Source organism: Rana temporaria, chromosome 1 (assembly GCF_905171775.1).
Source record: "Rana temporaria chromosome 1, aRanTem1.1, whole genome shotgun sequence".
NCBI classification, from domain to species: domain Eukaryota; kingdom Metazoa; phylum Chordata; class Amphibia; order Anura; family Ranidae; genus Rana; species Rana temporaria.
In genome coordinates this window covers 518,227,556-518,239,984 of record NC_053489.1, presented here as the reverse complement: position 1 = coordinate 518,239,984, position 12,429 = coordinate 518,227,556, and the positions used below count along the sequence as shown (strand labels likewise).

The 12,429-nt window shown below is 48.6% G+C and overlaps 1 protein-coding gene across 2 annotated transcripts in view; it reads left to right on the top strand.

The window, feature by feature from the left end:
- The first annotated feature begins 2,619 nt into the window (after positions 1-2,619).
- OTUD4 (OTU deubiquitinase 4) overlaps positions 2,620-12,429 on the top strand; it is a 73,938-nt gene continuing 64,128 nt past the window's right edge. For both annotated transcript variants that reach the window (XM_040331615.1, XM_040331607.1), the window contains exon 1: positions 2,620-3,074. In XM_040331615.1, the coding sequence (XP_040187549.1) occupies positions 2,922-3,074 (153 nt within the window). In that variant the 5' untranslated portion in view covers positions 2,620-2,921. The remainder of the gene's footprint in view (positions 3,075-12,429) is intronic.

Genomic DNA, 12,429 nt, shown 5'->3' with positions numbered 1-12,429 from the left:
TTCCGGTTCTTATATATCTGATGCGGTTTCCTCTTGCCTAGCTGGTGGACTCTATAATTTACCTCCTCCATTTTTTCCACAACTTCAAAGGGGCTTTGCCATCTAGCCAAGAATTTTCACGGTGGGAATAATCACCACTACTCGATCCCCCACTCGGAAGTGCTTTATTTTATCAGCCCTGTTATAGACCCCTTGTTAAGCCTCCTGGGCTTTTTGCAAATGTTCATTGACCAGTGGCATCACGGTTAAGGATCCTTTCCTGCATTTGGGAGACATATTTAAGAACACTCTTATGCTCAAAAGGTTCACTTTCCCATTCCTCTTTAACAAAGTCCAGTAGTTTGCGAGGTCTCCGCCCATACACCAACTCAAAGGGCGAAAACCTTGTGGAGTCCTGAGGCACTTCCCGAAAGGCAAACTGGAGAGCTGGTAACAGGCAGTCCCAGTCTTTCCCATCCCTGTGTACCACTCTCTAGAGCATAGACTTATTAGTCTTATTAAAACGTTCTACCAAGCAATCCGTTTGGGGATGGTAGACCGATGTGTGCAGCTGTTTAATCTGGAACAGCTTGCACACCTTGGCCTCTGTGTATATGGAAAGTGTAGTCCTGTGTAAGTAATGAGGACCAGGCCCCTGTGTATATGGGAAGAGTAGTCCTGTGTATGTAATGAAGACCAGGCCTCTGTGTATATGGGAAGAGTAGTCCTGTGTATGTAATGAAGACCAGGCCTCTGTGTATATGGGAAGAGTAGTCCTGTGTATGTAATGAAGACCAGGCCTCTGTGTATATGGGAAGAGTAGTCCTGTGTATGTAATGAAGACCAGGCTTCTGTGTATATGGGAAGTGTAGTCCTGTGTATGTAATGAAGACCAGGCTTCTGTGTATATGGGAAGTGTAGCCCTGTGTATGCAATGGGGACCAGGCCTCTGTGTCTGTGGGAAGTGTAGTCCTGTGTATGTAATGAAGACCAGGCCTCTGTGTATATGGGAAGAGTAGTCCTGTGTATGTAATGAAGACCAGGCTTCTGTGTATATGGGAAGTGTAGTCCTGTGTATGTAATGAAGACCAGGCTTCTGTGTATATGGGAAGTGTAGCCCTGTGTATGCAATGGGGACCAGGCCTCTGTGTCTGTGGGAAGTGTAGTTCTGTGTATGTAATGAGGACCAGGCCTCTGTGTACATGGGAAGTGTAGCCCTGTGTATGCAATGGGGACCAGGCCTCTGTGTCTGTGGGAAGTGTAGTTCTGTGTATGTAATGAGAACCAGGCCTCTGTGTATATGGCAAGTGTAGTCCTGTGTATGTAATAAGGACCAGGCCTCTGTATATATGGGAAGTGTAGTCCTGTTTATGTAATAAGGACCAGGCTCTGTGTATGTGGGAAGTGTAGTCCTGTGTATGTAATGAGGACCAGTCCTCTGTGTACATGGGAAGTGTAGTGCTGTATATGTAATGAGGACCAGGCTCTGTGTATGTGGGAAACGTAGTCCTGTGTATGTAATGAAGACCAGGCCTCTGTGTGTATGGGAAGTGCAGTCCTGTGTATGTAATGAGGACCAATCCTCTGTGTACATGTAAAGTGTAGTCCGGTATATGTAATGAGGATCAGGCCTCTGTGTCCGTGGGAAGTGTAGTCCTGTATATGTAATGAGAACCAGGCCTCTGTGTATATGGGAAGTGTAGTACTGTGTATGTAATGAGGATCAGGCCTCTGTGTATATGGAAAGTGTAGTCCTGTGTATGTAATAAGGACCAGGCCTCTGTATATATGGGAAGTGTAGTCCTGTGTATGTAATGAGGACCAGGCCCCTGTGTATATGGAAAGTGTAGTACTGTGTATGTAATGAGGACCAGGCCTCTGTGTCTGTGGGAAGTGTAGTACTGTGTATGTAATGAGGACCAGGCCCCTGTGTATATGGAAAGTGTAGTACTGTGTATGTAATGAGGACCAGGCCTCTGTGTCTGTGGGAAGTGTAGTACTGTGTATGTAATGAGGACCAGGCCTCTGTGTGTATGGAAAGTGTAGTCCTGTGTAAGTAATGAGGACCAGGTCTCTGTGTATGTAATGAGGACCAGGTCTCTGTGTATATGTGAAGTGTAGTCCTGTGTATGTAATGAGGACCAGGTCTCTGTGTATATGTGAAGTGTAGTCCTGTGTATGTAATGAGGACCAGGCCTCTGTGTCTGTGGGAAGTGTAGTACTGTGTATGTAATGAGGACCAGGCCTCTGTGTGTATGGAAAGTGTAGTCCTGTGTAAGTAATGAGGACCAGGTCTCTGTGTATGTAATGAGGACCAGGTCTCTGTGTATATGTGAAGTGTAGTCCTGTGTATGTAATGAGGACCAGGCCTCTGTGTATGTGGAACGTGTAGCCCTGTGTATGTAATGAGGACCAGGCCTCTGTGTACATAGGAAGTGTAGTCCTGTTTATGTAATGAGGACCAGGCCTCTGTGTATATGGGAAGTGTAGTCCTGTATGTGTGAGCTGTGTGTGTGTGTGTACTGCGCATGCCCGTAGTTCTCTCCTCATCTTCAGCACTTCCTGCTCCTCCCCCTCCTCTCGCCCAGCCCAGCACTCAGCTCTAAACTGAAAACAAAACTTTTCCTTGCGGAGTTGTTTCGTTTCTTCGTGCGTTTCCCCCGCCGGGTGCCGCATTGCCTCGCCCTTCCTCCCTATGGAGGTAAACGGCTTGTTGTAGCGGTCGGTGCCGCCATGCTGAGCTCCCCTATGGCTGAGTAGCAGGGGGCCCTGTCTGTCAAACGCACCTGGCGCTGCACGTGGAGCTGTGTGTGCCCCTATGTGCCCCTTTCATGCCCCCCACTGGAGGACGACCCCTGCCACACGGCCCCTGTCTGCCCTTCTGCCATGCGGGTTAGATAGAGAAGAGCAGAGACACGCTTGTTTGTATTCAGCACTCGGAGATGGAGGGCCCCCGGGTGAAGGGCGCAGAGCCTACCCTCAGCAGTGCCAGCAAGGAGGAGGCTGCCATGGACACTTACCTGAGGTCTAAGGGGCTGTACAGGAAGAAGATCGCTAAGGATGGATCTTGTCTGTTCAGGGCAGTGGCTGAGCAGGTACTCCTCACACTAATCACCCTCTATTATTATTATTACTCTGCACTCTTCTGTCCTGAAATGCTCACACTAAAGGGGGGGGGGGGGGGTAAAGGTCTCCTTAATGGGGGGGGGGGGGACTTAAAAAGGAGCTCCAGTCTCCTGTGTAAAATTCAGAAGTCACCAGCTACATAAACCGTAGTAGTTGAACTCCCCTGTCCCACCATCCAGCGCTGTGCTGACCTCCGCCGGTTTACCCTGATGTCTGTCCCTGACATCTTAACTACGGGCACCTGGCTGTGACAGCTTGCGGCATGACAGCCAGGTGCCCACTGCGCATTGTGAATAGTCCCACAGTCTTCTGAGACCTGTCATGTGTCCCAGAAGATTGCGGGGAGGAGAACTTCCACTTCTGATTGGCTAAGCAGTGGGAGCGGGTTCCTGTCAAAATCGGGTACCTGCTATATGCTCCTAAAAGTGCCATTTCACAGACGGGCAAGGAAGGAGGCCTAAAAGTGGAACTTACCCTTTTTGTGTGGATCTCCACTTTAAGGTTAAACCCTTGTGAGGGCCTTGTGCTGCCTGCAAGGGGTATAAAGGTGTTCCATAGGTCACCGTGCAGGCAGTCCCGTTCATATCACTTGGATGCAGCGGCTGTACAGACACAGCTGTGATTTGACATCCGTGTGGGTGCACGACCCCAAACTCACTGGTGGTGCTCAGGGACACAAACCCACATGGATAGCAAATAGAGAGCAGCTATGCCCTCACATAAACTATGATCATAAGCGCCTCTCTGAGAGGACTGTCCAAACTGAAGACTTAGAAGGCAATAAGGGTCAGAATGTGGACATGCTACATTTTTGGCTGATGATATGCTGCAGAAGCAAATACAAACCTGGGGACATGTTACACAAGGTTCGTTGAGACCAGTGCTGTTACCTTAAAGTGATTAAGTCTTCTTTTTTTTTCTCTCTAAAAATTAAACATGTTATACTTGCCTGCCCTGTGACATGGATTTGCACAGAGCAGCCCATAGCCTCCATTTCTTGGGTTCCTCTTCCCTTCTCCTGGCGAGTGCTCCCAGAGGAAGTAGCTTGCTATGGGGGGACACGCGAGCCGAGTCTCTCTCGCTCTCTCGCTCTCTCGCTCTCTCGCTCTCTCCTTCCTGACTTTAACAGCAGCGGGAGCCGATGGCGCCATTGCTTTGTCTCACCCAATCAGGAGGAGAGTCCCGGACAGCTGAGCCACTCGTGGACATCGCTGGAGAGAGATGGGACTCAGGGAAGTATTAGCGGGGCTGCTGCACACAGATTTTTTTTTTTTTTATATATATAGAATGCATTAAGATAAAAAATTCAGACTTTTTAACCACTTCCAGCCCAAGGATGTCATATGACGTCCTGGACTTTAACCTCTTGGTGTCCACGCTATAGCCGAATGACGGCTACAGCACAGACCTGAATTGCTGGGAGGGCACGCGCGGTTCGCTCTGTGATCAGCGAGTCTCATAGACTTGCTGGATCACAGATCAGAGTAAGGGGTCAGTCCAGAACCCTTACCACGTGATCAGCTAACAGCCAGTGACAGCTGATCGTGTGATGTAAACAGAGCAGGTAATTGGCTATTTTTTTTCTCCTTGCGCTAATAGCGTGAGGAGGGAAAAAAAAGCTGATCACTTGCAGAAGACAGTGGGACATCGGTCCCAATCAGGAATAGCTGTGGACAGCACATCTGTGCCCATGTGTGCCACCTGTCAGCGCTGCCTATCATTGCCACCTGTTTGTGCCCACAGTGCAAAATCTGTCACTAATCAGTACCTCAATCAGTGCTGCCTTATCTGTCCCCATCAGTGCTGCCTTATCTGTCCCCACCAGTGCAGCCTATCGGTGCCCCTTAGTGCAGTCTCAGCGCATATCAATGAAGGAGAAAAATGATCTGTTTGCAAAAAAAATTACCAAAATATAAAACATGAATTTTTTTTTTTTTTTTCTAAATTTTCCATCTTTTTTTGTTTTAGCAAAAAATAACCCCAGAGGTGATCAAATACTACCAAAAGAAAGCTCTATTTGTCGGGGAAAAAATGATAAGAATTTATTTTGGGTACAACGTTGTATGACCGCACAATTGTCATTCAAAGTGCATCAGTGCTGAAAGCTGAATATTGGTCTGGGCAGAAGAGGGGTTTAAGTGCTCAGTAAGCAAGTGGTTAAGCAGGGATATCTGATGCCTGCAGCTACAGGCATCATTCAGATATCATAATTTCTAGCCAGCGATTCTGTGCACCATAAGAATGATCATAGCGGCAGTTCCGACGCTTGATCGTTTTTATAGGTGACAGGAAGTGACGTTCCCCCGGGTTCTGCCATCGGGGGCCTGGAGAAAGAATCGGCCGGTGCTAGATGACGACGATAGAGATTTCATCTCTGACTGTCAGAGGCCCTGGTGCGGCGTTATGACGTCACGCCTGGGTTCCCGGAAGTAAACAAAGTTGTGATCGCGGCTGTCAGCATGAGATCGATTTTTTTTTTTTTTTTTTAAACGCCCCTGTCCCCGGTAGCTCGCGCTCAGAAGCGAAACCCACACATAAGTCCATCCCACATATGTAAACGCCATTCAAACCACACATTTGAGGTATCGCCACGTGTGTTAGAGCGCAAGCAACAATTCTAGCACTAGACCTCCTCTAACTCTAAACTGGTAACCTGTAAAAAAACAAATTAAAGCGTTGCCTATGGAGATTTTTAAATATCAGTTTGGCACCATTCCATGAGTGTGCGCTATTTTAAAGCATGACATGTTGGGTATCTATTTACCCGGCGTAACATCTTTCACATTATACAAAAAAATTGGGCTATTTTTACTGTGTGTGTGTGTGTGTGTGTGTGTGTGTGTGTATTTTTTTTATTCATGAAACCGTTTTTAAAAAAAAAAAAAGCTGTTCGAAAAATTACTGTGCGAATGCCATGTGAGATAAAATTGCAATGACCGCCATTTTATTCCCTAGGGTGTCTGCTAAAAAAACATACATAATGTTTGGGGGTTCCGAGTAATTTTCTAGCACAAAATTTAGGATATGTACATGTAGGAGAGAAGTGCCAGGCCCGGTATGGAAGTGGTTAAGGCAGGCCATAGATTGTGATTTCTTTCCTGCATGGGTTGCAGGAATGAAAATTGTTAGATTTCACCATCAACACTGAGAATCTCTTCTATGTTGTTGTGTTCTCTCAATTATTGCTAGCGGCTATAGCTGCTGGTATCAATGGCTTGCTAGAAATCTGACTTGCTGGTAGTACCCAAGTTGATTGATTGAATAAACTTGGGTACAATCAGCCTGCTAATAGATGGTTTGAAATTTCAGCCAGTCCATGCAGAATCGGTCAGGAGTTGAACCATCTATGGCCAGCTTAATCAATGTTCTCTCTACAAGCTGCTGAGGTCCGAGGGCCGCACATCATACACAGATGGGCCGCAGGTTGGACACTAGAACTCTGAACTCTTATTATGGGCTTACCTGTAGGGAAAAGTGGTTGTACAGGGTTTACAACCACTTTAACCACTTGATGACCGCGCTATAGACAAAATACATCTACAGAGCGATCCAGTTATTTTTGGAGGACATCTATGGACGTCCTCCCAGAATCTTGCTCCCGGAATCATCTGTGCTTTCCGGGTCTAGAAGACCCGGTGTAGTGTCAAATTTTGCTCCCCATTACAGATTGCTCCGGAAGTGAAGTTTGTAATGATAGAGTGAGAAGGGGGCAAGCGGACATATTGTTGCACCCATCGGAGTTTTAGATTTCAGTTATTTTCAACAAAAAACGGAGCTTATATGCTTAAATTCAGTGGTTTGTAAATCCGATGGACTGTACATGTTAAATGTGAAAATCAGAGGTGTTCTGTCACATTAGCAACCATGTAAGGTCAGCAGGTTTGCTGCTGCTTTGTAAATCCGACGGACTGTTTACATGTTACATTTTTAAAGCAGCAGCAAACCTGCTGACCTTACATGGTTGCTAATGTGACAGAACACCTCTGATTTTCACATTTAACATGTACAGTCCATCGGATTTACAAACCACTGAATTTAAGCATATAAGCTCCGTTTTTTTGTTGAAAATAACTGAAATCTAAAACTCCGATGGGTGTAACAAGTTGAACGTTTGCCCCCTTCTCACTCTATCATTACTGTGCAATGGTGTGGGGTGTAGCAAGATGGCGGCGAAGGAATGTCACTTCCAGGGCAATCTGTGATGGGGAGACGAATGTGACAAGACACCCACGCATCGTGGTAAATTGCCGCTGATCACTTGTAAACAAACTGGTTCCTCCCTTTCCCCTCTGTACCGATCGGTACAGTGTGAGAGGAGAGGGGGGAGAGAGTGGAGGCAGCAGCAGTGCTGTGGGCTGGATCTGTGACAATTGCAGTCACAGATCCAGCCATCCATCCCTCCATGCTCAGCCATCCCTGTGCAATACTCTGTAATACCCTGTGCAATACTCCGCAATACACCCACCCCTCCCGCCACCCTCTGTGCTTCTACCGACTCACCACTCAGGATAATTTTTTTTATTTTTTATATCTCAGGCTTCCCAGCCTAGAGGTGAGATGTGGGGTCCTATTGACCTCACATCTCACTGTAACGAGGCCTGTCATGCTATATTCCTATTACAAGGGATGTTTACATTCCTTTATAATAGGATTAAAAGTGATCAAAAAATATATTTCTCTTATCGTCCATGGACGGACACAGCTCCTTAAATCTTGACAAGTGGGTTATGTTCCCTGTTTACAGGAGAGGACTAGGCAGAAACATGTTAAATAGTTAAATACATGTTACATTAACAGAGTTGAACAGCCCCGCCCAGGGGGCGGTCCCTCCAGACATAACCCTCCTCACTGCAGCTTGCAGCCTCAGTTTCGTTCTGCCTAGCAAAGGAGAAGGACGTATGGCTCCCTTTGGGCCCAGCGCCCTGAGGAGAAATTTTATTTTATTTTACTTTACTTTTTCTTGAAGAATCTTCTTTCAACTGTTGGCTGAGAGACAGGCTGGATATTATAGATCCTTGTAGTCTACTCAGTCCGACCAGCAAGCGTGGGCACACCTTTGCAAAGAGGCTTGGTCTGCCACGCCATACCTCATGACTCCTGAGGTGGCCGGTGAGCTTTGCTCCGAGGTCCACATATGACTGAGCTGTGGTGTTGTCTCAATCACAGTGGACCGGGCCGACAGCTACCTCCATTGCGGTTGTAGTTCTGTCAGGAATGCGTCAGCGAGTCCTCGCTCGGACGGGTAAGTACAGTCCCTCCTGCTTCGGTGGGTTGGTACGGCTGGGCATTCCTGGGGTTCGGGGGTCCCTTCCCCTTACTTCCCTGCTCCTTTCCCTTGCTGCATTGCTAACATTGCCGCTGTCAGGGGGGAGGGGGCCTTCCTGAGGGGACTGTGTTATCTGGCCTGTGTTTTTTTTTTTTTTTGTTGTATTGGGCTTTCCTGTGAGGTAAAAAGCCCTGTGATGAGCACAGATGTTTATGATTATACTTCAGCAGACGCTGACTGATTGGTGACACCTGTAACGGTTTTGCTTTTTATGCTGTATCTGTGTCTTATCCTTAAATAAAACAGCCCTATGAGGCTTTTCCTGTTTAAACACAGGTCCCTGCAAAAGTTACCTCACGGTTCTTTTCCTCACAGGCAGCGCTGGGCAGTCTCCTCCTGAGGGAGTCCCTTGGTTACCCCTGGTCAGCGCAGCAAGTGGGTGAGAGGCCCTGAATAGGGCTCTAGGAGCTTTTGTCTATTTGTATGGACAGGTGTGCATATTATAATACACACTATATGTAAATATTGGAGTCAGTATCTGGGTCCTTCCCCACATGCTGGTGGTGGCAGCAGGTGTTAGCACCTGTGATTCCCACAGAGTTTTTATTGTAGTCCTGGACACAGTTTGTGCCAGGGTGGGGGTGGACTGCGGGCGGGCGGTAAAAGAGTGCCCCCTTCCCCCGTTATCCCCTGGGGAATGCTCTGTTATGGAGCCATGGACTAGGTACCTAGTTGAAAAAAAAAAAAAAAAAAAAAAAAAAGGCAGAATAAGGCATTTATGGGTGCGCTTTTTACTGCTGCAAGGGACTCTCCTAAGCTGCATAGTGCAGCTGGGTTTCCGCCAAGGGCTCGGTCTTTTTTGGATCACACAAATCAGACCGCTGTGTAGGTTTTTTCCTTCTGTGCCCTTCTTTGATAATTTCTGAGATGCGGAATGAGAAAAGCCACTGAGGGCTTTTGTAGTCCCTCACCGCCGGGCGGGAACCCCTACTTGTATGGATCTGACTGATAGAAGATCCGAAGTACTGACCCGTTCCATGTTTACCATGCTGGGGTCTGGCTTGCGGCCTATTGTGGCCACTACACTGGGGTCTCAGTGGTCGCTGGCGCTATTTTTTTTTTTTGGGAGATTTTTCAATTACATTGAAAACTCCCATTGGCGCCCATTTTGTCGTAGCCACGCTATGGCGCAGCTTACATTGTGCTGGCCTTTTTCCTGTGGCCGCGTTCTGAACGCTCGGCGGCCATCTTGGAGTAGTCCTGACCCCTAGTGCTGTATACAACTCACAGAGTGAGCATTTTGCACCAGACAGTGGAGGAGCACCGACTCTCTCCTGAGGTTATTAGCCTAGCGGACCAGCTGGTCCAGGGCCTCATATAGGTCTGTGATGCTTCATTGAATGCTGCGCCCTTGTTATCCAGGGCGTCTGTTTCAGAATGGTTTTATGCACACGGTGGTGTAGTGCTTAACTCCATTACTTGGCAGCAAAAGAGTCATTGGTTCGAATCTCCAATCTGCCTGGAGCTTGCATTGTCGCTCCCTGTGTCTGTGTGGGTTTCCTCCGGGTACTCCGGTTTCCTCCAAAGACATGTGTGCATACACCTACATAATATACATACACACTATGTGTGTGTATTATTTAGGGGCAACCCTCCCAGGCCGTCAAAGGCCCAGCTGGGGGACTAATCTGTCCCTGGGTGCATAAGCCGATCACGCCGGCACCCAAATCCTGCCAATGTATATAGCCTTCCCTCCCTGTCTCTAGGTGGGAGGGGCGGCTTGCAGGTTCACAATTCAGTGAAACCTCCCTGCTCTCCGACTAGTGGGTCTGCGAGGTGGTCTCTTCGGAGTACTAGATAGGGTTTCCTCCTATCCACAGAACAAAGTTCTGTCCTTGTGTCTTCCCCTCCCGGCACGTCGGTCTGCCTTGGGCAGTGTGGGATTTGCTAAGCTGCAAGGTAATTTTACCTTTCCTGCAGGACGAGAGTTTTGGGGTTTTCTATGGGCCTCAGGCCCTAAATACCTTTGTGAACGTCGGGTAGTTCCGCATGGAATCCATTTGTTCGGTGGTAGCTGCGCTTCATCCGGGGGATGTCCTGACGTCCTCGGACATCAGGGACGCATACATGCATGTCCCGTTTTGCACATGTCACAGTGTTTTTTTCTGTGCTTCGTGATGAGAGAAGGGTCTCTGTCAGCCTGTGGCCCTCCCTTTTGATCTGGCGTCAGCACCATGGGTTTTCAGCTAGGAGCTCGCACTTATTTGAATTTTGTTGGGTCAGCGAGGCTTTGCCTCATTGGCTACTTTGACGACTTTCTTCTGAGAGCAGCTTCTGTCTCCGACCTAGTGGATGGGTTATTCCCATTCAGACCCTCCGAAGATTCGGGTGGATGTTAGACGTTTAGGCCAGAAAGTGTAGCTCAGTGGCAGCAAGCCTGCCCTACATGTGTGCGACCCAGGGTTCAAATTATGGGCATGCTAGGTTCCGACTCAGCGTTGGAGTATCTAGTGTTGATCCAGACTCCTCAGTGGCAAAGGTCCTTCTTCCCCTGGAGAAATTGCAGACTCTTCAGTCTGCGGAGAAGGTATTGGCATCACGCAATCGGTCTTCTCTCCGGGCGCCTGCTGGTTCAGGGTCTGTGGGTAGCCTCCTTCAAGGTGGTACTGTATGCCCAGTTCCACACCCTGGTTTTCCAGTGGAACTACTGTCCAGGTGGTAAAAATCTCTTGTCTCTGAAATCATTAGATTCCTGTGCGCCACCTAGTCAGAGTCTCTCTGAGTTGGTGACAGAGATTCCCGACTCTTCGGTCCGGGAAGTTGTTCCTTCCTTCCAGTGGTCGGTGTTTACGACGAATGCCAGCTCACGGGTTGTGAACCTGGAGGTTCACAAAACTGGGGGGTCCAGTCGGCCCTGAGTCGCTGGACTTGCGTGGACCTATGACCACACCTCCTTGAATGTGTCTGGTCTCGGTAGCTACCCAGGGTCGGGCCTGGCTAGTGCCTGGTGGAAGACCGCCTGGGAATACCAGGTGCTGTCTACTGTTCATTGTCCTACTATTTTAGGCGATCAGGCTATGCTTCTCCTTGTGGTCGACCAATCTGGTTTCAGCCGGACAACGCCACGGCCGTGGCTTCAGTCTACCATCAGGTATGCCGGCAGGCAGACTACTGGAGTCGCCAGATGCTGGACCAGGGCGACTGGTCTTTGTGCTTTGGGGTGTTTCGGCTCCCTTGCAGGAGGTGAGCCTCACATGGCATGGATCTCCTGGCAGCTTGTCTCCGCCGCAAGGGTGTCAGTTAGTGGCCAGGTCTAGTGATCTTGTACAGACGCGTCAGTCGCGCTGGTGGCCCTGTGTTGTCTGTATCGGTGATTTTTTGCCATTCCTCCATGGTAGTTGCTTCCTCGGCCGCTCCACAGAGTGGATGCTGAGGAGATCCCGATGATTCTAATCGCTCCAGATTAATCTCGGCGTCCTTGGTACGCTGATATCGGGCGCCTGGTAGCGGAGGCACCCTGGCGATTGCCAGGGCAGGAGGTTCCTGTCTCAAGGTCCCATACTTCCTCCTGTTGTACAGTCACTGACTTGCTTAACATGGTTATTGGAAGCCAGACTTTAGGTGACCAGGGTCTGTCTGACTCGGTCATCTCAACAGGGCACCGTAATCTTCTTCCGGAGGATCTACCGTCGCACCTCTCTTGGTGCGAAGGGATGGAGTGACGTCCACGGGCGTACTTTCAATGTCCAGGGTCCTGCTGTTTTTAAAGCTTGGATTGGATCTAAAAATTGCTTAAAGCACCGTTTGGGGGCAGATTTCAGCCTTGGCTGTGTTTTTAGTGGCCTTTTTGCGGCCCGTTCCCTGGTGGGTCCCCTTTTTTTGTGTGCAAGGGGTTTGTCATATACTTTCCCCTCTTGGCCCATCTCTTCCCCCATGAGTTTTGACTCTGGTGCTCTCGGTTCTTCAGGAACCTTCCTTTTGGAAACATCAGAGAGATTTTCTCTTGACACTATCTCAGAAGGTGGCCCCTTTAGTGGCCTTTACCTCTGTTAGAGGGG